The sequence below is a fragment of the Trichechus manatus genome, unplaced genomic scaffold, assembly GCF_000243295.1.
Source record: "Trichechus manatus latirostris isolate Lorelei unplaced genomic scaffold, TriManLat1.0 scaffold00201, whole genome shotgun sequence".
Classification (NCBI taxonomy): Eukaryota; Metazoa; Chordata; class Mammalia; order Sirenia; family Trichechidae; genus Trichechus; species Trichechus manatus.
The window spans coordinates 4,402,079-4,429,121 of record NW_004444137.1 but is presented as its reverse complement, the minus strand read 5'-3'; the positions used below and the strand labels follow the sequence as shown (position 1 = coordinate 4,429,121).

General features: G+C 47.4%; 1 protein-coding gene and 1 pseudogene across 1 annotated transcript; one reads left to right on the top strand and one right to left on the bottom strand.

Moving 5' to 3' along the window:
• Positions 1-1,469: 1,469 nt before the first annotated feature.
• Positions 1,470-14,597, top strand: LOC101355141 (anomalous homeobox protein-like). The gene is given in 10 exon segments (XM_012558964.1): positions 1,470-1,502; positions 3,491-3,754; positions 5,917-6,044; positions 7,107-7,230; positions 7,632-7,848; positions 8,408-8,525; positions 9,729-9,985; positions 11,142-11,198; positions 14,103-14,179; positions 14,511-14,597. Coding segments are annotated over 10 exon segments (1,362 nt in total).
• Positions 14,598-18,799: 4,202 nt separating this feature from the next.
• The window catches only part of LOC101354878 (ubiquitin carboxyl-terminal hydrolase 17-like protein 6), a 40,805-nt pseudogene continuing 32,561 nt past the window's right edge, over positions 18,800-27,043 (bottom strand).

The following is a 27,043-nucleotide window of genomic DNA, read 5'->3' as shown; positions in this document are numbered from 1 at the left end:
ACGTTCCAGCCTCTACAATCATCTGAGCCATTTCCTTGAGAGAAATCTCTCTCTCTCTACACTTTACTGGTTTTACTTCTCTAGAGAACCCAGCCTAAGACAGTCATTAAATCAAAAAATCGTTTTTTTAAATAACGATGGAGACAGAGACAGACAGACAGAGATCCAGAGACTCAAAGAGAGAGAAGGGGCTCTTTGCTTCCTGGGCAAGTAGTTCTGCCCTACCCTTACCCTGCTTCTCCTCAGCACCCCCAGTTCTCTTCTCCCCACTCACACCTTTTCCCCAGCTCCCAGAACACTTTCTCTCTAACCCCCACCGTCTTTCTTCCAATACTTCATCCCCTTTCTTCACCTCTCACCCTCCTCCCACCTACCCCCTCCCTCTCTGCCTGCCCCCATCCACTTCTCTCCACCCATTCAGAGAGCACAGATGTAGGAAGAATGGGGTATTTGCACCCTCCTGTAGACAAGCCTGGAAGGAGAGGTGGGTGGCTGGGGTGCGGCCACCAGCAGCTGTGAGGTCTATTGATGGGCGCCCGGCTGGGAACAAGGTCACAGCACAGAGGTCATGGTGAGTGAATGGGTCAGTGCTGCTGAGGAGTGGTGAGTGGACAAGGTCTGAGCTGCTACCTCCTGCCGTCATTGAGAGGAGGGGGGCTCAGAGTGTTGCCCCTGATAGCTCAGGCTGAGCAAGGTGAAGCTGTGATATGTGAGTTGCCCACGAAATTCTACAAGGCGGGGGTGTGTCGTCAGCCCTGCAATTCCAGATGGGGAACCAAGGCTCACAGTGAGTACTGGTTCAGAGCCCTCCCTCAAGAACCTTGTGCCCTTTTGTCCCTTCCATATCTGCTCCTGGGCTCAGCCTCTGAGCCTCATGCTGCATCCTCTTTTTACTAGAACCTTCTTCCCTTCAGGTTTCAGCTAACTTGTCCATTCTCCAGGAAGCACTCCCTGCATCCCCACTTCCATTTGTTCTGGAATCTTCTGCTTACGTGTCTGTCTTTCCCCTAGCTGAAAGCAGGGCCCTGTCATCCTGCTCCCACTGTACCACTACCAAATGGACAGAACACAAGGAATGAATGAGTGAATGGGTAAGTGGTAGATGGAAGGACGGATGAATGGGTGGGTGGCTAGCTGGATGAAGGTGTGGGAGGGCAGAGGGACAGATGGATGCATGAGTAGATGGCAACCTGAGTGGCCTGCCCTCCCTCAGCAGGGTGACTAGGATGGCAGGGCTGTCCTGGTTCTCAGCGATAGCTGAGAGCATCATGTCTTCTCAGGAGGCACAAGATCAGCCTGCAACAGTAACTCACAAGATAGTGTCCACATGCACTCAAGGCATGGTCTTTGTACTGAATATGAAGAAATTTCCCCAACTTTATCTCCACTCACTCATGTGAGTAACGAGATGTTCTACAGCATAAGGCATACTGGTCCCCAACCTTGGGGTACCTGGAAGGATTCGAGACATGGGCCACTTGCCCGAGTCTGCCTTTCCAGAGGTACCTGTGTCTCACTGCCTAGGAGGTAGTGTTCCTGGTCACTTCTGAGTGGCTGCTCCAAACTTGGCCAATGGCCCCACTCCAATGGCACCTGCACCTGCCCTCCAGGCACCAAGGAAGCATTGGGAACCTCTCTTTCCTCCATCTCAACAAGAGACAGGGCCTGACTAAGTAAAGATAAAACAGTTAAAAATTACCCAGGGACTGCGGTGTCCAAGGCCAGGCAACTCCATGCCCACATGTTGGCCAGCAAGCCACTCGTAGAGCCCACTGGGCCTGGGCCTGGACAGGAGAGCAGGATATGGCAGGACATGGCCACAAGTGGGCAGCAGCCACAGGCCCAGGGTAGGTGGTCAGTAAGTGGGCTGAAGGAGATACAGGGACCAGCTCCTCATGGGGTGCTTACGGGCACCTCCCATGGGGCGTGGGGTCTGAAGACAATGGGCAATTCAGAGAGTCCGGACACCCCTCTGTCTAGGACCTCGCTCTCAACACCTAGTGGCTGGTCAGGACCCTCTGAGTGTCTGCTCCTCTTAGTCTCCAGGCTATGTCTCAGACAAGCCCCTAAACACATAGTGATCCCAGTTCCCAAATCCTTTTGCACATTGTCTCTTGCACCTGAAGTGCCCACGATGGGCACCAGTCTCACTCTTACTGTGGCCAGCCCCGTGGAGAGGGCCCACCGTGCTCCACCTTTGTGCCGGGTCACTGACCCCGCTGCCAGGCTTGTTGTGGGGAGGGTCTGGCAAGCATGTCTTGGGCCTCTGTCACAAAGGCACAGGGGCTGTAAAGAGGAGGGCATCACCCCAACCACGGGGCCTTGGGATCCAGACCAGAATTTGCAGATGAGAAGACACTGATGCCAGTAGAGACAGAGGCTGGCCAGCTGAGGTGGCGGGTTCTGCCCAGCTGCAGGGGAGGAAGCACTCGGCCATGCCCAAGTCCACCTCGATGTTTTGCCTATACTTACACGTGCCCAGAAAGTGCAGGACACATAGGGGCCTGCTCTCCAAGAGGGGCTTGTACCTTTCCCCCGGGGCTCTTCTTCACTAAAGGGAAGTGTTCCTTAGGATATGCATATGTTAACCTAGTTTTTCTTTTTTTCGTTTTTAAGCGTCCCATATAATCGGCATGCTGGTGAAGCACAGCCCAATTTAGGGATGTTATTTACAACCAACTTCACATATTTCTATTATCTGTTTTCAATGGTAGAACAGCTTTTTAATGACTTACAAATAATGGTTGAATCACATTATAGAAATATATATATTTTTATTTCTAAGTTCAGAAATTCTGTAATATCATATTATAAATGACTTATACATAAGTGTGTAACAGCATTACAAAAGCACCGTAAACAGCGTAAAACGCATTATAGAAACATACATAATAGTGACTTACACATAAGTGTTTTAAGAACATTACAGAATCAGGTGTGATTTAAGAACATGCAGAAAGTATCCGTAAGAGTTGCCCAGGCCCCAGGCTTCTTCCTTGGGTCTGCCCAGTGCCCCCGGGGTGCAAGAGGCCCTGGCGTCCACGTGGCAAATGCTGGGGAGATCCCGGAGGCCTGGCACAGCTCCATCCCCTGCGCTAAGAGCCGGAGTTGAGTGGGACGTGGCTGTCAGCAGAAACTGTAGTAGGAGCAAGGAGACAGTGAGGAGCCAGGTGAGGGGTGAACAATGGGCTGTGTGGTCTGTGTGCCAGAGGACATGTCCCCAGGGGATGACCAGTGTCTGAGAAGTGAAGGGAACTGTGGCAGGGACAGCTCCGAGCACAGTGCCTGGCCCACATGGAGCTCATGAAGGTCTTTTTTGGGATTGAAAGTAAATTCTAGCAGCATCTGACACACCCCTGCCTCTCTCAGATGGACTCTCGTGTTCCTCCAAGTGTCTGGGCACAAGGTGACAATAGGGCCACCTGGCTGCTGTGAGGACTGTGCTGTGAGCACGTGGTCAGCACTGTCTCCACTGTCCCCTGTGTTTCAGCCTGGGCCGAGGTGGGATGCAAAGCTCCTGACGCTGCTGAAGGAGAGTGGGGATACCTGCCCACCCCCCGCGGAGCTGGTGGACCTTGCGGGAAGGCTGTGCCAGGACTTCCGGGGTGACCTCGCCCAGGTGGAGCCCTTGGTGGAGGCCGTGCTGGGTAGCCCGCTCCGCCTGCACCTGCTGGACAGAGAGGACGTAGTTGTGGTGTGCGCCCTTGTCCTGGTCCGGCAGGAGCAGTACCAGGCAGCCTGCAGGCTCTTGGAGGTAGGGCGGGCCGGCGGGGGGCACAGAGCAGGAGCCCAGAAGTCAGCCAGAGTCCGCAGCCCCCAGGGAAACCTCTTCCCCACCTCCATTCACTCAGTTCTAGTTAACCTGGCGATCTGATGTAAAAATGTTCCTTTATCAGATGTGTTGTGAGCAGCAGCTGTGTGTCAGGCCCTCAGACAATTAATGAAAAGAGCGAGAGAGTCATACCCCACCATGTCATGTCTTGACAGTTAACATTCTCGTCAGTGGGACAAACGGGAAATCAGTTCCAGTGCTCTGATCCCTCATCAAAAACTGAAAACCCAGAGTATCTTTGAAGCTCATCTGGTGGCACATTGAGCCAGAGCTTATGTGGCAGCAAACCCTGACCTGTGTTGGTGCGAAGCTATTTATGGTCTTCCTTACCGACGAACTATGACTGTGGTGCGTTCTGCTTTATAAATAGGAGAGTGTCTGATTACAGGATGTGGCCCCAGATCATCCTGCAGCGGTGCATGACACACATCTCCCGTCACGTCCCTAAATTTTCAATTCCAAAATCTGTCTGGCCCAAAGACTTTTGAATAAGGGATTGTGGGCAGTCGAATCTACCAGCCGCTCTTTGGAAACCCTATTGGGGCACTTCTACTCTACCCACAAGGTCACTATTAGTTGGAATTGACGCTACGGCAGCGGATTTGGCTTGGTTTGTTTTTCACCTCATAGTACAGTCCATGCATAACTCATGTGGAGTCTACCTGCAGACCCCCCTCGATTCCATCCTGTTCTTTCTGGGCAGTGTCCTCCTGGCTGCTCCCCCCTACTATCTCCTGCCCCCTAAACTCTGTTCTTCGTGCAGCACCAGGAGGGGTTTTTACAACTACAGATGGGACCGTGACATGCGCCCGCTGCACAGCTCTGGCCCCTGCGGCCGCCCTGCCTGCCGTCCATCTTGTCTCCCCGGTTTCCTCTGCAGTGGCTGTGCTGGGTTCCTTTCTGTCCTCGATCTAGATATTTACCATCTCAGGACCTTGGCATGGACTCTTCCTTCTGCTGGGCTCTTTGTGTGCATGGTGCTCTCTGACCCTTCAGGCTTCTGCCAAGTGTCACCACAGCCTAGAGCCTTTCCCTATGACCCCATCAAGGCAGTCCCCGTTACTATCCAGTGTCCCCCGGCTAGCTGCCACAGCCTCTTCCCCATGTATTTGTGTGTCTGTGGATCACGTTTCCCCACTGCACTGAAGCCCCGTGAGGGAGGGGCTGCCCAGTCCTGTCCATCCCAGGGACCACTGGAACACAGCATAGCACCTGGGTTTGCAGGGGCTCGAGCTTTTCAGATACTTTGGTACAAATGAATGACGTAACATGGGAACACATCCTTAGAGCTGTCACTGGGGAGGTGATAGAGAGCTCCAGGAGAGGACCCACACACCTAGTCTTGGTCCGGGACCTCTGGGAGCTGGGCCCTGAGGGATGATCCTGAGCTGGCTGTGGTTCCCATGATGGTTCCCTGGTGCTCCAGCACGAGGCCAGTGACTGCATCCTGGTGGGAGAGGACACGGCAGACTGGCCTGCAAACTCATGTGCTGCAGACAGACGGCTGTGTGGGGCCTTCAGCATGAGGCCTGCCAGGATTCCAGGACTTTTCCGATGTGGGGAAAGAAGAACATTGGTTACATCAAGGCCCTGAGAACATTGGTCAGTATATTGAGTCAGAGAGCGGCCTCGTGTGGATGATGCGAGTTACATGAATGGCAATAGCCTCGCAGGAGAGGCAGTGACGTGGACCCGTGATCAGAAAGGTCCAGGTCAGCGCAGCAGGTCCTCTTGGTGTCGATGGGTTGGTGCGTGGCTGCTGACACAGATGGACCCCTCGTCCCACAGCAACTTGGCTGTGCTCACCTCCTGTGTACCCTGGGAGGGCTGCAGGGTCTCGGGTGGGAGGGCTGGCACCCTGAGTGACTGGCCACCCCTGGTCACACCACAGGGCTGGCAGGGATTTCCAGCCTGGCCATCTGACTCCAGGGTGCCCCGGTGAACAGTGAGAGTGAGACTGGAACCCAGGCCCCTGCTCTTCCACAGAAGCCTCAGCCTGTGCAGGGCTCGGGCTGGTCCGGGAGGGCGGTCCCAGGTGCCCCCAGCCCCAGGCAGCCACGGCTCAGCCAGGCTCTCCTCGGCAGGGTTGTCAGATGCCAGGGGGGAGCTTGGAGCTGGTGAAGCTCTGGAACGACATCCACTACCGTCTGGCCATGAGGAGGCTGGACGTGGCAATGCTGACCCCTGTGCAGAAGTTCTGCTGCAGGAAGAGGTATGTTTACTCACACAGGCCCTGTGGGGTGCCCCAGGGATCGAGGTGGGGGTCCAGACAACATAGAAGAGGGGAAATAGGGTGGCACCAGTCAGATGGAGCACAGCGGTGACCGTGGGCTGGTGTGAGCAAGCTATTCACGCCCCGCTGGGATGGGCTGGGAGGGGTCGGGCTTACCCCGAGTGGTGACCAGGGCTGGCCAGGTTGGGGACGTGATCCCTGTGCCTGCAGGGTGGGAGGGAGCACTCTCCAGGACCCAGAGGGAGGCTGGCTGCAGGGGGGCGAGGCTGAGCACCCTGACCTCACCCTCCTCTTCTGACCTCTTCCCAGGCCTCACCAGATGAGGGCCATGGGAGGGCCGCTCTAGGCCAGGCAGTCAGCGCAGGCTGTGAGCCCTGGAGGGAGGCCTCAGGTGGACAGGAGCTGCCCGGGCAGAGGGAGGGAGACGCAGAGTGTTCATCTGCTAATGGGGATGCTTCAGTAGAAGAAAAATTCATGGTGGAAGAAGGAATAAAGGCAGGAGATCATCCTCCAGTTGTGCCTGGCTGGGAACCAGCATTCCAGATGGAGCCTAGACTGAGCACCCAGCACACCAGAGTCTCAGTGACAGTCTTTGTCCCAGGAGTCCCGGAAGGGCCAGGAGGCCATATGGGAGGGCCTCAGGGACACACCTGGAGCCTGGGTGCTGTTGAGGTCTCCCGGTGCCACGCTGTGGCAGAGGTGCAGTCGGAGAGCACCAGGCAGGAGTGCTGGGACACGCCACCAGCCTGGGGACACACCTGGAGCGTGGGTGCTGTCCTGGGGGCCACGCTATGGGAGAGGGGTGGTCAGATAGCCTCCGGCTCTTCCCTGCTCCTGCCCATGGGGCTGGGGAACCTCTGAGCTCCCCGCAGTCGGGAGTGCCTTCTGTGTCTTCATCACTGTGGGGAGAGAAGAGCTTGTCTTCTTCCCCAAACGGAGGACAGAGAGGCTCTACCATAGGTCACTTCCTCGGAGGACAGGGCCCTGGTTAGAGGCAAATTTGAGGGTCTTGTTCTGACATCTCCTGCTGTCCTCGTCCAGGAACCCACCACCCCCCTCCCTCTGTCCCGAGGGCCTGAGGAGCCAGAACTTCCCCAGGGAGGTTTGACAGAAGCTGCAGGACTTCGCCTCAGGCGTGAGCACCAACCCCGACAAGGCCCAGCGGGTAAGAGGAAGTCGGCCCCACCTGCAGCCCCTCAGAAATCCTGACTGGCCCCCCACCTGCCAGGGTGAGGGTGGACTGGGCTCTTCTTGAGCTCGCCTGGGACGGAGGGTCTTGCTGGCCCACAAGGTAGGCCCTGCAGTGTGGGGCTGGCTTCTCAATGGGGCCCCACCCTCACCATGTGGCTACCGTGGGAGGACATAATCCGTTCTCCCTCAGGGGCTGCATCCCCCAGCAACTGGCCAGAGCAAGCGCTCAGCAGATACTCCTCAGCCAGGACCCATGCCCGGGTCCTGGAGGGATCCGGGCCAACTCGGGGCCCTTTCTCAGTGGAGATGATGGTTAGGGCTGCCTCTGTGCCTCTTGGTGTGAAAGCAAGCCCGGGGTTCTGTTGTCTCCTGCAGGAGACCCTGTCATCAGAGACGAGCCTGTCAGAGGAGCAGGTCTACAACTGGTTTGCCAACTAGCGTCGGAAACAAAGAGCTCTTCTTCAGCGCGTAGTGTCGGCTCAGGGGACTTCAGCAGAGGGCCCTGGTGCCTGGGGGAGGGGTCCAGAGCCCTCTCATCCCTCAGGGGACCCCCACGCTGACCCTCAGTGTGTGGACAGGTCTCAGTGGTCAGGTGAGTGGTCCGAGGGCCCAGCCTCCTGTGGTTTGGGGCGATGCTGGTCCCCTACTTGGCCCTTACTCCCCGCTGTGTCCAGGGTCACTCTGGTCAGGCAGGGCTGCCCCTCAGGAGGGATGGGGTTCACCTAGTGGTGAGAGCTAACAGTCAGGCTGTAGGTGGGACAGTTTTCATCAGGGAGAGAGGTTGCTGAGGCTGATGCTGGGCACAGGCTGGGCTTGGGTTCATCTATGGCGCCGGGCCTCACCACAGGGTTGTAGCCACCATTGTTCACTGAGAGCTTACTGTGTGCCAGGGGAGGAGTTGGCTGGTGACATATCATGTGGCTGGAAGGAGGGGGTTGGTGAATAAATCCAGGGAGGCAACAAAGCACCAGCGTTTGGGCTGTCCTGTGTTCTGTGGAATGCTGGTTCAGACCAAAGAAGGACCGAGAGACAAAGGACATTGGGGTTAACTCTTACCTTCTGGGAAGCACAGCTAGAGCCTGAGGGAAAGAGGCCATGGACTCAGGGCTCCACCAAGCCTCCCCAATCTGACTGAGCTCTGCTCTCATCAGGACATGAGGAAAAGGGGCCTCCACGGTCCCCAGAGCCCACTCAAGGACAATGGGCACCACTGGCCCCTGCCCCGGACCTTCCTGGAGACGAGATGCTCTCAAGGCCACTGGTTCCCAGGTACTGAGACCCCATGGCTACCCGACCAGCTCGTCTGTCCGGCCTCCTCGTCTTCCCCAGGGATAGGAGACATGGCCGCCTGACACTAGGGCCCAGGGCAGTGACAGCTGAGAGCAGAGATAGCCATGGTCCTAGGGGTCAAGATGTGGCACAAGCAAGGGATCACATCAGGAATAGCTGGAGCAGCATCCCCGACCCTCAGTGTGCTCCCTGGAGCCGGACTTCCTCTGTAGCACAGACAGTGGGGGAAACAGCCTCAGAGAGAAGGAACAACCTTGCCTGCCTACCTCTGAAATACAACCCCATGGTCACTGTGGTCTGTTCTAGTATTTTGTCTTTTTAAAAAATGTCATTGAGAAAAAAATACTAACCTCCAACATTTTGTGGGTCCCTCCTACGTGCTGTTCTAAGCAGTTTCCTTGAGCCCTGAGATGGTCCTGTGACGAGGCAGTCCTGGGATAAGAAGGAAGGGGCTGTGCTCTCAGGGCTGAACCCCACAGGGCTGGGGCCAGGCCTGAGTCCCGGCCTAACCAGGATGCCACGTGCACCTCTGTTTCTCCTTTTCCACTGAACATTTTGACAACTACTGCCTGGTTGGCACCCAGGCCAACATCAGACAGGTGTGTGACCTTGGGCAGGTTCTCATGGCCTTTCAGTGCTCAATTTTCTCACCTGTTCAATGGGGATGATGAGAAGACCTGCCGTGTGGAGTTGTTGCAAAGAATATGTGGATTTAACAACAAGCCCTGTGTTGTGTCTGAGACACTGCGAGCATTCAAGGAACATGAATTCTTTAAGTTATTATTATTCATCACTGCATGATATTCCCTTAAGATCAGCCATCTTTTATTTACTGGGGTATTAGACGCTTGCTCATCAGGTTCCATTTTCAATACTGTGGAACAATGCTTCATTGCAGGTCGTGGTCAATAAAACTGCTAATATATTGAAGATTTCCAGAGATAGCATTTATTAAGTGCCTCACTGGGCTGGCAAGTCAGAGCCTGGCCTCTGGTCCTTGCATCCACCATGTGTCAGAGGAGAACACGGACCACAGTGTGATTTGTGATGTGCTGGGGCCCCATGGTCATCGGTGCCTGGGGTGAGATGTGACCCAGATTCGCAGACTTGCTGGAGTCTCTTCCCAGGTTCTGGCCGAGGGAGCCTCTACCCACTGAGGGACAGTGTTTGCTGTGTCCACAGGTCCCTAAAGGGTGGCGAGATGCACCAGGAGGGGCCTGGCCAAGACCCTGCCACCTTCACCGCCGTCTGCCCTGGCCCTGGCTTCTGCCCTCTGGCTGCCGGCAGCAACATGGTGGACCTGTCCCTTGCTGCCCCAGGGTTGTGGCTGATGTCACTTGCACTGGCATCCTCCAGGGAAGCCTCTTTACAGCCTGGGCAGCTGGTCCACAGCCAGGATCTGGGCTTCAGGATGCCCTGGTCAGACGCTGCCATGACAGGTGAGTCTGCTCAAGATAGAGCCAGTGGTTCCTGCACCTGACGCTGGTACTGACCTAATCTTGTTTGAAGGACAGCACTGTTGGCAAGGGAGCCATGGTGGCGCAGTGGTTAAGCATTCAGCTGCTAACCAAAAGGTCAGGAGTTTGAATCCACCAGCTCCTCCTTGGAATCCCTGTGGAACAGTTATATTCTGTCCTACGGAGTCGCTGTGAATCGGAGTCGACTTGACTGAAACAGGTTTGTTTTGTTTTGGGATTGGCAAGTTAGCACTTAAACCTTACTTCTTCTACCCGAGAACATCTTCAAGGTTCTCCAGGGAAGAGAAAATAAGAGGAAAGCAAAGGTACCCTCATATACCAAATAGTGATGAAGGTCCCATCTGTCCAAGAAGATCCTGGATAGGGGGCCCCCAGGGTTCAGGAGGTCACTCTGGTGGTGAACATGGACGGAGTTGAGCCGACCTGTTGTTCTGTGACTGAGATCAGGAGCACCTTCTACTAGTTTTACAACCTAGTAGACTCAGGGAGGAAATGGACATAGATTCTCACCTTACTTCTCTCCTAAGTTTCTGTTGACCCAGCTCTGGTCAAATCCATGGTAGCTTGTCTGTAGGAGTGAAAGATATTTTGAGATATCCTCTGCAACGTTTTAAGTAGAGAAAAAGTCAAAAGGGCAAGATAAGGTGGTGACACCTTACATGTAAGGGAAATCTTAGTACAACCCAAGGTAAAAGGTCAGCGAAAAAGGAAAAGGGCTGGGATTCAGTCTTTTGATGCACCAGCTAGGAAAGAAAACAATGATTGTATGGATTGCACATTTCTCACAGATTAGCGGGAAGGAGATTGTGGCAGAGTGCCATGTGTGATCACTGGGACTGGGGCCTGGTAGGAGTTCACACCTGTGACAAAGCAGAATGTGAAGTCTGCAACATTCACCCTTGTTTTGGTCTGCTGAAGCAAAGAATGACAGAGTTGGGAAAGGCCGTGGAGATCACTGGTTGTGTGCATTTCTTTCTCAGAGAGAGACACTGAGGCCCAAACAGACAGATAGCCTGGCTCACGCAGCTTGCGACCGGCAGGGCATGTGTTGCCTCCTATCTAACATGGGCCCTGCTCCTTCCTCCTGGAAGTGAGTTGTGGAATTTCTTTCCTACAGGATTCACTGACACACCCAGCGGGACCCCGCAGAGCAAGTATCTGGAGGAAGGTCCAGGTACGAGCGGTGGACACATGGAGCTATAGCCCTCGCTGCTGTCTGCGGAATACATCTTTCCCCAAAGGTAGGCCCTGCAGAGCCCTAAGGCTTGGGCGACGCTTTCCATGGGCCACAAAGTAGTGGAATGAGGGTCCCACAACACTAGTGCCCGACTTGTTGAATCACCCACCTCAGACTGTGAAGACTAGATCTTTCTTTAGGGTTTTCTAAAAATGAGAGCAATCCTCCCAGGCTGCTTCCACCAAAAGAGGGTGGTTTTCCCTCAAAGAGAAGAACGCTCGGAAATGTCAGAGCGGACCTGGACACCTTCCTCTGGCCAGTGTTTCTGATGCTCAATGACTGGGCAAAGCTCAGGGCTCATTTCTTCGCCAAGGTCACCCTAGGTCCCAGCAGCCTCTTCCTGGTACTTTCTTTTCCCCAGACAAAGGGCTATTGTGGTTTCTGAATAGCAGCAAGATCCTGATTTTATATTCCAAACTGTAGTTTTAAAGGGGCTTGGAAGGGCCTGGAACAGCCTGGGAGAGAATTTGCTGTTGATGCAGTGAATGCTGTAGACTGTTGGAAATGGAGGGAAAGTAACCGAGCCTCAAGGGGTAAGACTATATCCAGGAGTGGAATTTCTGGGTCATATGGTAGTTCTGTGTTCAACTTTTTGAGGAACAGCCACCTGTTTTCTATAGCTGCTATACCATTTTGCATTCCCACCAGCAGTGTAAAGGGTTCCAGTTTCTCCACATACTTGTCAACACTTGTTTTCTGGGTTTTTGTTTGTTTGTTTCTTTTTTATTTTTTCAATCTTAGCCAGCCTAGTGGTGTGGGAAGTGGTTTTGATTTGCATCTCCCTAATAGCCTTGGTTGAGCAGTGGTTGAAGAGTTCAGCTGCTAACCAAAAGGACGGCAGTTTGAATCCACCAGTCACTCCTTGGAAAACCCTTGGGGCAGTTCTACTCTGTCCTAAACTGTTGCTGTGAGTTGGAATCGACTCAACAGCAATGGGTTTGGTTTTTTTCATTTAATCGCTAAGAGTCCCTGAGTGTCACAAATGATTAAGTGCTCAAGTACTAACTGAAAGGTTAGCAATTCAAACCCACCCAGAGACATCTTGGAAAAAAGGCCTAGCGATTTGTTTCTGAAAGGTCACAGCCTCGAAAACCCTATGGAGTACAGTCTACTCTGTAACTCGTGGGTCATCTTGAGTTGAAATTGAATCAGTGGCAACGGGTAATGCCTAATGATGTTGAGCATCTTTCATGTGCTTGTTGGCCATTTGTATTTCTTCTTTGGTGAAATCCTTTGCCCTTGTTCTACTCAAATTCTTTATCCATTCTTTGACTGGGTAGTTTGTCTTTTTGTTGTTAAGTTGTAGGAGTTCTTTATACAGTATGTTCAGGATATTAAACCCTCATTCAATATGTGGTTCCTGAAAAATTTCCCCAGTTTATAGGCTGTCTCTTCACTTTCTTGTTAAAGTCCTTTGTTGAACAAAAGTTTTGGATTTTGATGGAGTCCAAGTTATTTATTTTGCCTTATGTCTAATGTTTTTGGTGTCATATTTAAGAATGCATTGTTAAAAAATAGGTCCTGAAGCAATACCCCTGTGTATTCTTCTGGGAGTTTTATGGTTTTATGGTTTATGGTCCTTGATCTATTTAGAGTTAATTTTCATGTATGCTGTGAGATATGAGTCCAGCTTTATTCTTTTGTATATGGAAATCCAGTTGTCCCAGCACCATTTATCAAAGAGGCTATTCTTTCCCCGTGGCATGGATTTAGCACCCTTGTCAAAATCAGTTGACCATACATGTATGGGTTTATTTCTGGACTCTCAATTCTATTCCATTGGTGCGTGTGTCTATTATTATAGCAGTACCAGACTGTTTTGATTCCTATGGCTTTAACAGTATGTTTTGGAATCAGGAAGTGTGAGTCTTCCTGCTTCATCCTTCTTTGAGACTGCTTTGGCTATTCTGGTCCCCTGGCAATTCCATGTAAATTTGAGGACTTTTTTTCCCATTTCTGCAAAGAAAGCTTATGTAATTTACACCATGATTACACTGAATCTGTAGATTGCTTTGGGTAATGTTGACATCTTAACAATATTAATTAAGTTTTCCAGTCCATCAATTTCCGTTTACTTCCAAAAACCAAAAGCAAACCTGCTGCCTTCTAATCGATTCTGACTCATAGCTACCCTGTAGGACAGAGTAGAACTTCCCCATGGGGTTCCAAGCAATAGCTCGCGGATTTGAACTGCTTTTAATCTCTTTCAGCAGTGTTTTATAATTTTGATTGTAAAAGTCTTCTACATCCCCGGTTACATTTATTTCTAGGTATTTTGTTCTTTCAGATGCTGTCGTAAATGGGATTGTCTTAATTTCCTTTTCAGAATATTCATTGTTGGTGTATTGAAACCCAACTGATTATTATGTATGTTTAGCTTTAAAAGAAACTGCCAACTGTTGTCCAGAGTGGTTGCCATTGTTCCATTGCCTGTTTTCCCTCATCCTCACCCTGATCTGGTTGTGACTTTGGCTTCTCGTCTTCTTTCACATCCCAGGCCTACTCCTTGCTCAGGATCGCCCCTGCCCTGACATTTCTGCTCAAAGGAGGCCTGCCTTGAAATCCTGTCTAAAATTGTCTGTGGGAGCCCACTCTGCTCTATGTTATACCACTCGTCCCCTCCTAGCATCTTCCACACCATTGTCTGCCTCTCTCCGCCAAAAAGGAGTGACTGAGCACAGGAAGTTTTGTTCTTGATGAATATCAAAAGACTAGAATGGTTCCTGATATGTAGAAAGCACTCAATGTGTTGCCGACTGAGCGGCTACTATTCCTTAACATTCCCGGGCACTTGAGACAGAGCCTGTCCTGACAACCAGTCCCCCTTTTCCAGGCCCCAAGATCCGGCGCAAGCCACGTCCTCCTTCCCCTATCCTGTGTTCGCCATGGAGCTGAGCCAGCCCCAGCCCTCCAGCCAGGTGAGACCTTCCTAAAGGCACCTTTGTTCTCCTGCTGTCTCCCCTATCCCCAGTGCATGGCACAGAGGACAGGCTCAGCTAATGCCTTTGGAGTGAATCAGCCAGGCAAAGACGAGAGAGGTGGAAGAGCGGGCTTGTGGTTGGAAGTTGGCAAAATGGGAGCTGTGAGGAGAGGTGGATATGGAGTGCCATGGGGAGATGTTTACTACTCCAGAGCCTGGAGTCCCAGAACGGGGTGGTGTCCATGCAGGGTCAGAAAATTCTCAGGGTGGTAAAGGCAGAGCCCTGAAGCCTGATGGCGGAGTGTTTAATGTTGTGTTTCTTTTCCCAGGTGCAGTGGCCTGATGGCCAGGCCACCAGTGATACCTTCTGGGGAACGCAGATGCTGTTTGAGTTTTCAGGGGGAAGCTTGGGCTGAGGTGTCTCTTGGGAGATCGCCAGCACCCCAGGAGGAGCAGACTTGGATTGTCTGGCCGTTCAAGGCTACAAGTTGTAGAGCTTTATCCCCTAATACAAAAAGGAATTCCCAGAGTCCCTTGGTGGCAGGTGGGGGCGGGGGCCCTCCCTTGAGAAACGTTGAGGACTTCTTGTCCACGGCTAATGTTTAAATAGTTTGATATTGGAGGCAGTATTTGAAAATGTTCATGAGATAAGAAGTTAAAGGAAGGTTTGTTCCCACTCAGGCAGTGACAAACCAGAGATTCCAGGTCCTGGGTCAACTTCTGTGCAGTTCTGGCCTTCCCAGAGAGAGAAGAATGTTCTAGTGCTAGCCATCTTCCCACCCGTCCCGTGGCATAAGGTAAAACTCCTCCACCTAGTTCTCTTTGTTGTTGGCAGCATTTTGACTTCTCTGTGTTCACGAGGGCTTCTCCCTTGAAGACTAGGAGGTAAACCAGTTGGTGATGGCCCCAGAAGGTTGAATCCATTGTGTTTGCAGTAAAAATGTTCAATTCCATTGAATTAAAGTTTTAATGCTTTAAACTCTCTTTTTTCACTTAATTATATATCCTGGCCATATTTCCATGTGACGGCACAGAGACCTTTAATCCCTGGACAGCAGGTCATGACTTGGGTGTGCCCTGATCAATTGATATATCAATATCCTACACCCCATACTATTATGAGATGCTTCATGGAGTGGTCTTTGGTTGAGCCTCCAGAAAATTTTCCAAGTCCCTTTCTGACAGCCCAGACCAGCTACGGCCTGCAGGGAATGTCCAAAGGCTGGGTCACTGTTATCATTATTATTAGTAGTAGTAGTTGTGGTGGTGGTGGTGGTGATGCCATTGAATAAATTTTCTCAGTTCACAGAGACCTGGAGATAATGACAGGGGTCCCATGCACACCTACACACACCCGGAGCCCAGGCTTTTTCCTGCATTCCCACTGGGTTCCTCCTGTTCCTTGCATGAGGCTCTGGAGATGTTCCAAGTCCCCATGTGGAGGCTGAACTTGTCTGCGTTGACCTGAGTGTCTTGGGGAAGGTGTCCATGGCCTGCCAGGTCTGCCAGAGACCTTTTCTAAGTTCACTTGGGGGCCTGGCGATTGCCTGAACCTCTGGAAAACTTTTCTTAGTGCAGTGAGGTGTCTGGGAACCACTTGGACCAGCAGGGCAATGGGTCTGGGAATGAGATAGAAATAGTAGTGTCATAACATGTTTACCAAATTGGACCAAACTCTATAAGCCAGGTATTCATAGCAGAAGTAAAGAAATGGTCCTTTTTCTTTAAGTACAATTCACGAAGGGGAGATAATTCACACCTCAACCGAGTCAGTGGCTGCAATGTACCTAGACATGTAGTGAACAGAGATGAGTCAGAGATTAGAAGCTCTGATTCTGACTTTTTTCACTTATTATATCTTGTAAATCAATACAGATTAGTAAATATGGTAAACAGTTTCTTGATTCTCCTTTGTGTGAGGGAAATTTTGACACACTGATAGGTGTAGTTGTGGGGATTTCAGAACTAAAATTAGGCACTCCATTCTAAATTTTACTGAAATCTCACTTCTACACTCCTGATAAAAGTTAAGTTTCTGTTGAAGTTTACCATTTGAAAGACAAAGCTCAGTACTTATTATGTTAATAGTGTTCCAGCAGCTTGCCTTAGAAAAAGCCTCACTGAGTTGATCAATTAGAGCCTATAGATGAACATGTTGTTTCAACTACCTTCGAAGAATTTCCTCAGCAGACACATAGACGTTATCCCTTTTTCTCTCAGCGAAATAAGCAGAGTTTGCATTTCAAAAGACTTAGATTTGAAATGGATCTAATCTTTGTACTTTCCTAACGGTCAGTTCTGTATCCAAATATTCCAATTAAGTTGGCCCAGCTGCAAACATATCGCTAACCTTTCATGTTGAAATTGTTTACTTTTCATTTTAGAAATATTGCCTTAGTTAAATTATATCAAGAATGAGAGATCTGTGTGACTCTAGAAACCGATGTGAAGGTGGTTTGCAGTTAATTGCCTCCTTGTAAATCTTTCCTCCCCCTTTCAATTGCTTTGATGTGAGACAGTTGTCTGTACGCACTTGTTAAATATCTCGTTCTGTCTGCAAGGCCGAGCATACTGTTAGAGATGATCTGAATGCATTCTCTCCCGCGGATTCATTCCTTTAATAAAATGTTTGTTTAAATATCAAATTGGAGTGTTGGTCCAGTGACTCCACTAGGACACGTTATACAACGGGAAATTTTTCTATAGTGAATATAACGTATCCCTAGGAGTTCTTATTGAGATTATAGTGACTTTCCAATCCACTATAGGCTGATGATCTCCAAATTCTTAGAACCCAAAAAACTACTGTACTTCAAAGTTTTATCCACAGATTCCTCACACTTGGATGGCTCCAAACCTCTAAATCTAACATGTCCAGAAGAAATCTATCTTAGTCATCTAGTGCTGCTCTAACAGAAATACCGTGAGTGGATGGCTTTCACAAAGAAAAATTTATCTTCTCACAGTGTAGTAGGCTAGAAGTCATCCAAATTCAGGGAGTCAGCTCCAGAGGAAGGCTTTCTCTCTGTCGGCTCTGGAGGAAGGTCCTCATCATCATCAGTCTTCCTCCAGACTAGGAGCTTCTCTGTGCAGGAACCTCAGGTCCAAAGGACGCTCTCTGCTCCTGGTGCTTCTTTCTTGGTGGTATGAGATCCCCAACTTTCTGCTTGCTTTCCTTTCCTTTTATCTCTTGAGAGATAAAAGATGGTGCAGGCCACACCCCGGAGAAACTCCTTTTACACTGGATCAGCAGTGTGACAGGGGTAAGGGTGGTGTTACAATCCCACCTTTATCCTCTTTTAACATAAAATGACAATCAGAAAATGGAGGACAACCACATAATACTGGGAATCATGGTCCAGCCAAATTGATACACATATTTTTGGGGGAACATAATTCAATCCATGACAAAATCTTTTGGTAATTTTTTCAAGCTTCTTTCTTCGTGGTTTTCCACATGCTAGAGAAGGGCTCTGGTGATCATGCTCTCACCGTCGCATGAATTCTAGAAGTCACATTTGATTCTCCATTCTCCTCATCTCATATGTCTGATCCACCAGCAATTCTTGGCAGCTTAAGCTCCAAAGTGCACCTCAAGCTGGCCCACTTTTCCCACCTGCACTACCACCATTGTTCCTCACCCTGACCAGTCCTCTGTATTTGCTGTGCTCAAGTTATCCTGACGGCAGTCAGTTCCTGGCACATACAGTCTTTCTTGTTGCAAGACTGTCGCCACATTACAGAAAACCAAGTCTGTTCGAGATAAAATCAAAGATGTTTACTCCAAGAAAAGAATTACACTTAGAAGTGGGACCCGCACAGCTCATTGAGATGAGACAGTGATGTCCAAAGAGGCGGGTCTGAATCAGGGTTAGTTTTACTACTGCAGCAAGCATCAACCACAGGTTATTCATGACTGGTGTATCTCCAATTAGGGAAGTGGGAGATGGGATCCTGCTGAGGTGGGGTAAGTGTAGCTTATTGATTTAGAGGGTATAGCTGTAAGACACTGATCTGTTTTTAATTATTAATGGCTGAAATTAGAGATTACATATAGTTTCACAAGATGTTTAGTTAACGATCGCAGGATGCTTACATGTAGTTTCTTTGTCTATCTTGAAAAAATACCCGGCTGGCAACGGCACTCAGCACTCTTCCTGAGTATGTGTATTTTGAAGGGTGCAGATGGTCACTTAGTCAAGACGCCTCAGGGCATATGATTTCGCATCCTGGTTTTGACCACTGAGGAAAAACATGTTTTCCCCAAAAGCATAGCTGTTAGTCTAGAATCCAGATTAAAATCGGACAGCATGATAACCATATCATGCCTCTGTCTCACTGACTGCACTGAAAGTTTTCTTTTCCTGAGACAATTCCCTCTTTTTAAGCATTTGACTGCTAACCAAACAGTCGGCAGTTCAAATCTACCAGCCACTCCTTGGAAACACTATGGAGCACTTCTACCGTGTCCTATAGGGTTGCTAGGGGTTGGAATTGACTTGATGGCAACAGGGTTGGTTTTGATCACTGATGAGTCAAGTAGTCTTTCTCACATGGACACGCTTGCTACTATTGTTTAATGGCTGTTTGAATTATTAAACATTCAAGACCTCAGACACTACACCACAATTGTGACCAGGCAGTACTGAGTGTTTTTACTTTGGCATAGTGAAGTTCCCCTCTTCAGGGTGAGCTGATCTCTGTCGCCCACAAAGGAGAAACCCGTCTTCTGCAAGGTTTTCCCTAGCTTCCTCATGCTTTAGAGGGAGACACCAGTGAGCCTCAAAAGGGTAAAGGAAAGAGGTGACAGTGTCAGGCACAATGGGTCAGAGGTACAAAGGGCTGACTTATTCTTTCAAACTCTCAAGTAGGGTTTCATTAAGGGCACCACTGACTTAGTTTCCACATACATTATCTTTTTCACGAGCATCACATTAGTTCTCAAGGTCAAAACACGAGTGTTTAACTTCATGCATCATTTAATAATGCCAGTTATGACAAGGACCATGAAAATCATAATTTGAGTGACTAAAATAGATCTAATCTAGACTCCCATTACTGTGGAAACCAACTAAACATATCAGGAAGAGAAAACCCCAATCTCGTCAGAAACATGGAACCATGTGGCTCTCTAGTGAATTTGCTTGATATCTTGTTCTACTTTTCCAGAGCTATTAATCCAGGTGCAACAAGTGGTATTTGGTATAGCACAAATGTCTCCTTGTTGGGTTAATAAAAAATCAATAGCTATTCTGTCATCGAGTAATACTTTGGCAAGAGAATTCAAAGATTTTTGCTGAGCTGCCATCCCATCAACAACATCTTTACTTATTTGTTCCATGATGGCTGAGAGATTTTCAATGGATTTCTCAATTTCAGGGATGCCTACCACAGGCAAGATACCTCAGAGGAAAGCCCATCCATTTCCAGATCTATCCATCACAGAGTGATCAATGGAGTCTCTCTTTATTCTCTTTTTCGCTAATAAATTTAAGCCATTGGTCTAATGTACACTTTCATTGTATGCATAAATATCTAGGAGGACACCTATATGCCCTATATGTACATTGGCCCACCATGTTCCATCCATCTAAATAGAGCAATGCCCAAGTGTAGGGCTTATTTCTTGGGTCTGGCTTGTTTTTGGTGGGATAATCTGATCCCCCCATAAATATACATAATCATAGGAGTACAGATCATGTTGTTTCTGGTATAACTATGTGGGAAGTGGATGTTTAGATTTATTTGCACAAGCCAAAGTTCTATTACGACATTGTTACAAATGGATAACTGTCCCGTCTCTAAAGGGTTCCAGAGACTGATACAAAGTGGGGAAGAGTCATTCCTTTTACAGTCAGTTAATTATTTTACCTGAGTTGATAAAATCTCAAAGTATCTGTGGAATTTTCCATGTTGGAATGAAAAGCTAATTAGCAAACATGAACACCCCTACGTTTTGTAAAACAAGCTCACAACTGTCCCATGACCTGGTCAGGTGTTATGGATTGGGTTAATTTACAACATGCTCTTTGCAATAATCCAGGAGGGTGCCATAGTCTAACATGTATGGTTCACTTAAGGTAATGTTGAGGTTAATGGTTGCATTGGGTAGGAAACTATAATTTAATATTATAATTATATAGGATCAGAAATAGCAAGACTGGATTTGGGGGAAGAATAACAAATAAAACATTCTGTGAGATTACCAGCACTAGATACTGCTTGGGACAATCTAACAAAGGCATTTTTGTGCCAGGTTATCAACTTGAATAACGAACAGAGATAGAAAAATACCTGAGATAAGCTTCATAGTGTAGGGAAATTGTCTGAAAGAGGTATATAAGTGCTGCTAGCATGCAAACAATAGCTATAATGAAATAAAATAATCCAGTAAGTAACATATGAGTATGTAGGACTAAGGTTTGTATCCCTCTTATGACCATGAACAACAACAAAAAAAAAAAAAAAAAAAACAGCTAAAAGACTTAGTAAGAAAAGATATAACATGGTTTCAAAATTAGCACGAGACATGAACTATGGAATCAAACAGTCCTAACTTGAGAATCAGAGAAATTTTCAAGGTGATCAGGATTAAGCGTAAAGCTATGACTAGTAAAATTTCATATTCCATGGAAAGATTATTATGGTGTGCTGCATGTTGTGGGTGATGTTGATAAACAAAGGTCTAGGATCACAGGACAATATACATGGAAGCACTTCTAACGTGTGGACGAGAATGATGCGAGCAATAGAATGATTAGAATGAAAATCAGTCCAAGAATTTCAAACAGGTCTGACCCCAGTATCTTGGGCAGAAGCTGTCTGTTAGCTGTCAGCTTCTTCTTGTCCCAGCACTTTTTAAACTTCAGTTTGTAGGCTTCCATGGGTTGAATGGTCCACTCAGGGGCCATGGTCTTCTTTAACTGTGACAAGTGTACCCAAATTTTATTGCTTGTAATTTTCCAGTACATGGACTAGGAAGATAACCTGATAAGGTCCCTTCTATCTTGGTTCTTGGGAATCCTTTTATCAATGTCTCTTCCTGTATACGTAATCTCCTGGTGGGATAGCCCTTTCAGTGGGCTCCACAGGCAGTTCCTGATTATAAACTCTTAAAACTAGGGTTGTTATAAGCCTGGGCATAATGCATTGCAGCCATATAGTATTTTAAAAATCTGATTTGTATGAAGTTGGAATCAACACATGCTGACCCATAGAGAAAGGCCAAAGGGCATCCAGAGACAATGTTATGTGGGATCAGCTCGTGTGGATCAAAAGGTGCTAACTTTAGATTTAATAGGAGAATTGGTAATATTTGTACCCAGTCCTAAAGAATGGAATATCTTTGCTAATTGATTTTTAATTATACTGTTCATCCTGTCAACTAAACCCATGGACTGTGGATGGTACGGACAAGGTAGCCTCTGAAAAGTAGGAAAAACTTTGCATAAATCCTTTATGATTTGTCCAGTTAAGTGGGTGCCTTGATCACTGAAAAGTGTTCTCGCGTCACCCCAGGTAGGGATGATGTTCTATAAAAGATTTTTGGCCACAAATTATGCTGTGGCATTCCTGCTAGAAAAAGCCTCAATACATTGTGAAAATTTACAAATTATTACTAAAATAAGTTTATATATACTGGAGGGCCTCAAGTGAATTAAGTCAATCTGCTGTTCAAGCGTTCGTCCAAGACTTAAGAGGTACCTTCCCAAGGGAGTTCTGTATGCTTGACCAACAGTAAAATGAAAGTGTATGGAGCAATATCAGGTAATATGGTCAGCTGCAACCCCAAAAGTGTCCCCAACATTCCTTTAATAAAATGTCTACAAGCCTGTCTCTTCCACAGTGATTATTAGCATGGACAGTCCCAGCAAGAGGATCATGTGAAGACATGGGGAGGACTGGCATCCAATAGCACAGTTTAGGTTTTTTACTGGGTCCTTCCCAGATGCTAGAGATGCCATTTTGGTGGCACACCTTTCTCTTCCATTCATCTTTTTCCTCATCTGTAGCCAATCGTTGGTGACTCATTAAATCTTGCCACATGGGCTCACTAGTGGTGTTATCCTGAAGGTACAGTTCCCCACGTATGTCTTATGCCAGGCTCCTGGCGTTTTGGGCACCCCACAGATACCACTGTCACTTGGAATTCAGTTCAGGCAGCGGATCTGACTGCCTCACTGGCCAAATTATTTCCCCTAATTTCTTCAGTCTGAGGAATCCCCTTATGGTGACGGTCCTGTACTTTAATGGCGGTGATTTCAGAAGTAAGTAGCATGACTTGCAGAAGATCTGTTACTATGAGTGATTTTTTATCTGGGTCCTGAAGATGTAAGGGCCCCCAGTGCTTGCCCAGCACCCTGAAATCATGTACTACCCCAAGAGTATATCAGAAGTCTGTAAAAATACTTACTGATAGCCTGGGGGTCAATCTGCATGCCCGAGCAAGCATAATCAGTTCAGCCTGCTGAGCTGAGGTAACTTCAGGGAGAGACCCGCTTTCAAGAACATCAGTGGACATTGTGACATCATAGCCTCCCTGGAAATGAGAGCAGGCTTATCTTAAATAAGAACAGTCCACAAATAAGTTAAAGTCTGCATTGTCAAGAGGGGTCTCCTGAAAGTCAGGTATGACAGTGAATAAATGATCAGTTAAATCAATACAGTCGTGAGGTGGAGTTTCTTCATCATCTGGCAGGGGCATGAGGGTTGCTTGGGTTAACCCTGGGATAGTGTACAACCGTATGTGTGGTCAGCTCATAAAAGAACATCATAAGACGTCATCTTACTGGCAGATATGTGCTGGCTGAAACTTGACTTTAAAATGGCAGAGACTGTGTGAGGAACACATTTAAATTGTTTCCCAACACAATATCAGCAGTGGTTTCCACCAACTGGGCAGTGGCAGCAACTACCCTAAGGCACAGTGGGTATCCTCTGGCCACAGGGTCTTACTCGACATTATACTACACAACAAGCCTCTACCATCCTCCATGCCCCTAAGTAAATACCCCTAAGAGCATTTCCTTTCACCTCATGTACAGAAATGGAAAAACTAAGGCTATAATTGGGAAATCCTAAAGCAGGAGTACGAGAGAGAGAGAGCCTTTTAGTTCGTAGATGGCTGCTTCTCCCTCTCCTGATAGCTGCAAACAGCCTGGCTCACAGGTTTTGAATAATGATGTAAAGCCTGGGCTAGAGGTGACAATTTTCATATTCAAGTACAGCAGTACCCACAGAGGCTGAGAAATTCTCTTAACTTCATTTTTGTTTTAGGCATAGGAAAGGTCAGAATACCATCTTTTCTGTTAGGGTCAATAGGTACCCCGTTGGCTGAGAATATATGCCATAAATATTTAACAGACGGTTGAACAAGCTAAAGTTTCTCCTTAGAAAACTTGTGACCTCTATTTGGTAAGTGTGTTAATAAAGTGATGCTATCCTTCAAACAGGTCTCCTCAGTGGGAGAGTAAATTAACAGGTCATCCAAGTATTGGAGAAGGAGCAATCCATGGATAAATTTAAAGATTGCAGGTCCACATGCAATACCTGTGAAAAATAAGTTGGAAACTCAGTAAAACCTTGGGAAAGGAAGGTCCAAGTGTATTGTTAATTGCTCCAGCTGAATGCAAATAAATATTGACTCTTGGGATGGATAGTAATGCCAAGAATGCGCTATATACATTTATTACTGTAAAATATGTGGCCACTGCTGAAACACTGGATAATAAGAGCTGAGAATTTAGGGCCTCAGGAAATCTTGGAATCGCTATTTTATTAATGGCCCTTACTTCCTGAACAAATCTCCAACCTCGATTATCGACCATGCAGACTGGGAACACAGGGCTGTTACATGGACTAGTACAGGGAATAATGAGGTTTTTTTCTAAATTGTTGTTAAATATAGGAGCTAGTCCTTCTCAGGCTTCAGGCTTAGTGGGATATTAGGGAATCTTAGGTAAGGGTTTAGTGTTATAAGTATGCACCTTAATAGGTTCAGCTGAACAAACCCTCCCAATATCAGTAGATGGAGCTGCCCACAAAGATGCACTGGCTTGAGGCAGTCCATTGGAAGGGAAACTAAAGGAGTTAAAATCTGAAGTTCAGGTGAATTAAGAGCATGTGCATAGCACAAGGCTTCTTTCTGATCATTCGTAGAAGGGTGAAGAGCATTAAGTATACTTAGTAATATCTCCCCTTCTTCAGTAAACTGTCAATGGCATTTCCATTTAGAAAGTAAGCTCTTCCAAGTAAGTTAACAGGAATGTTAGGGCTAAGTACTAAGGAATGTAAGTATTCAGTTGGTCATCCAGACACAGTTACAGGATGAGAGTGTATTAAGGTGTATTCTAAGTTAGCAACCCCCCCAACTTTAGAAGTTCTAGTACTCCAAGAAATTTTGATGGCTTGTGGGGTTAAGTGCCAATAATGTCACACCCATGTCTACCAGAATTTTGCAAGGCTCGTCATTACTCTTAATAACAGTTTCACCTTATGATTCTAGAGGAACCACAGGAAAATCCCCTATTTTATCCCCAGAGCCCCGTCACTTGGTCATGGAAGGGGCCAAGGGCAAAGTGCCTGCTTTTTCTTAAGCTTCATGTAAACCTTTTTAAAGTGCCCTCGCTGCTTGCGATAAAAGCACATCCTGAGATTTTTCCCCCTGTGGCTGAGTTAATTCAGTAGGCTGATATTCTCCTCTAGGGCATGTTAGTAGTTGCTGCATTTGCGAAGTCATTAGTTTATTTTGCCTATCTTTTATTTCTTCCTCCTCTTTCTTAGCCTGCGGTTGTAAAGTTAGGCTCAGTTTGTAGGCTAAAGTTGCCAGTTCACTAGTTTCTGTGTTTTCTCAATCCAGTTTGTAGTGTTTGACCAGATTGCTGAGCTTGGATTGGAGGCCATTAACAAAAAGTGAATTGAAAGCAATTTTTGCCCCCATATCCTCTATTTTCAGCCCTGAATGTTCATCAAACAATTTTGTTAGGCAGTGAAAGTAGCTATAAACACTTTCACCTTTTTCTTGAGTACAACCTTGAATTGTAGCCCAATTTATCTTCCTCGAGAAGGTTCCAGAAATAGCTTTAATAAGTATATCAGTGACAGTCTTAGTTTAATCCAAAAGTATATTTTTAGGGGCCTTACGTCTATTGTTAAGGATTCATCAGAGGACTTCCATTTACTTCTTCCACCCACCTGGAAGCATTTCCAGGCCCCACCAACATATGAATAAGGTCAAACATAAAAGCCAGCCCTGGTTCATAGGTTTGGGACTAAGAAATTCTTGAGTGAATTTATGTGAGTCCTCCAGTGGATTTGAGAAGTCTTTGATGATAGCATGAAGCTTGGCCAAGGACCATGGGGCAAAGGTTACTTGAGGTAGTTTACTAGCCTCTTCAGGGTATCGAGTCTTAAAAGGCATTTCTAAGGCTGGCTCTGATTCCAGTCCCATGGGGGTACTGGTGAGAGGGAGAGATGATGCACAGGGAGCATTGACAGATATGGGAGGGCCAATAGGTAAGGCAGGATAAAGAGAAGGGGAGCTGGAGAAGGGGCAGTAGGAATGACGGAAGAGAGGGGATCAGGCTGCTGAGGAGCTGGGAAAGAAAAAAGAGGATTTGGAGAAAGGACAGGGGAGGGATCAAGCTTCTGAACTTTGTTCAATTTGGATACCAACTCCAGGAGGAAAGTCAGTTTATCTTCCAATTGTATTTTTGTTGATTCCTGGTACCAGCTGTAAAAGATACCCCACTGTTTCTGTTTGGTACAGGCATCCCTTCTTTTTTTTTTTTTAATTTGGAGCATTAAAAGGAAGTTTTCAACATGTTAAAAGCTCCCCATTTAGGCCAAACTTTTTCTACACTATCCCTGCTTATAATCTGTCATTGACCTAAATATGCACAGGAATCTAGACTGTAATGCTTAAATATAAACCCAGAGGAAGTTCCTTGGGGCAGGGTGGTCTCTTCCTTAAAGCAGAACTGTCCCATAGTAACTGATATAGCAACCACATGGTAGAAAGATAATCCTCATATCTCTAGAGACAATGAAAGGAGTTCTCAAGATTCCTAAATGATCTCCTTAGGGAAACAGAAGCTAGTAACTGTGACTGGGGAGAGGCATTGAAATTATACTAAGCAAGTAAGGTCCAATAAGGAACCCCAAAATAAAGGAGAGTATAAAGAGCTTGAAACTACCTCAGTGAACTGAAATGCACAGTGCAGACTTCTGACCTGGAAGGCTCACCTGTCACCTCCAGTCACCGAAGAAAAGGAGGAGGCACCCGGTTGGTGCCTGGCTTTCTCTGAGACCTCAAACATGGGGTCTGTACAGGCTCAGTAATACTTCCAGATCCTTCTGCTGCCACCAAAATGCCACCTCATTACAGAAAACAAAGTCTGCTTGAGATAAAATCAAAGAGACTTATTCTAAGGATGGTTTACAGTTAGAACTGGGAACAGCACAGCTCATTGAGATAAGGCAGTGGGGTCCAAAGAGGGGAACTGAATTGGGGATAGTTATACTCCTGCAGCAGGTATCAGCTACAGGCTATTCTTTTTCTTCTTTTTTTTAATATTTTATCGTACTTCAGGCGAAGGCTTACAGAACAAACAGTTTCCCATGAAACAGTAGTACACATGTTGTTTTATGACATTGGTTAACAACCCCACAAAATATTAACCCTCTAACTTTGCAACCATTTTTTTTTTTTGGTGAAACTACACATAGCCAAAGATACACCGTTTCAAAAATTTCTACATGCACAGTTCAGTGACATTGACTACACTCTTCCAATTGTGCTGTTATTCTCACTTAAGATGAAGGCTTACAGAACAAAATAGTTTGTCATTTAACAGTTACTACA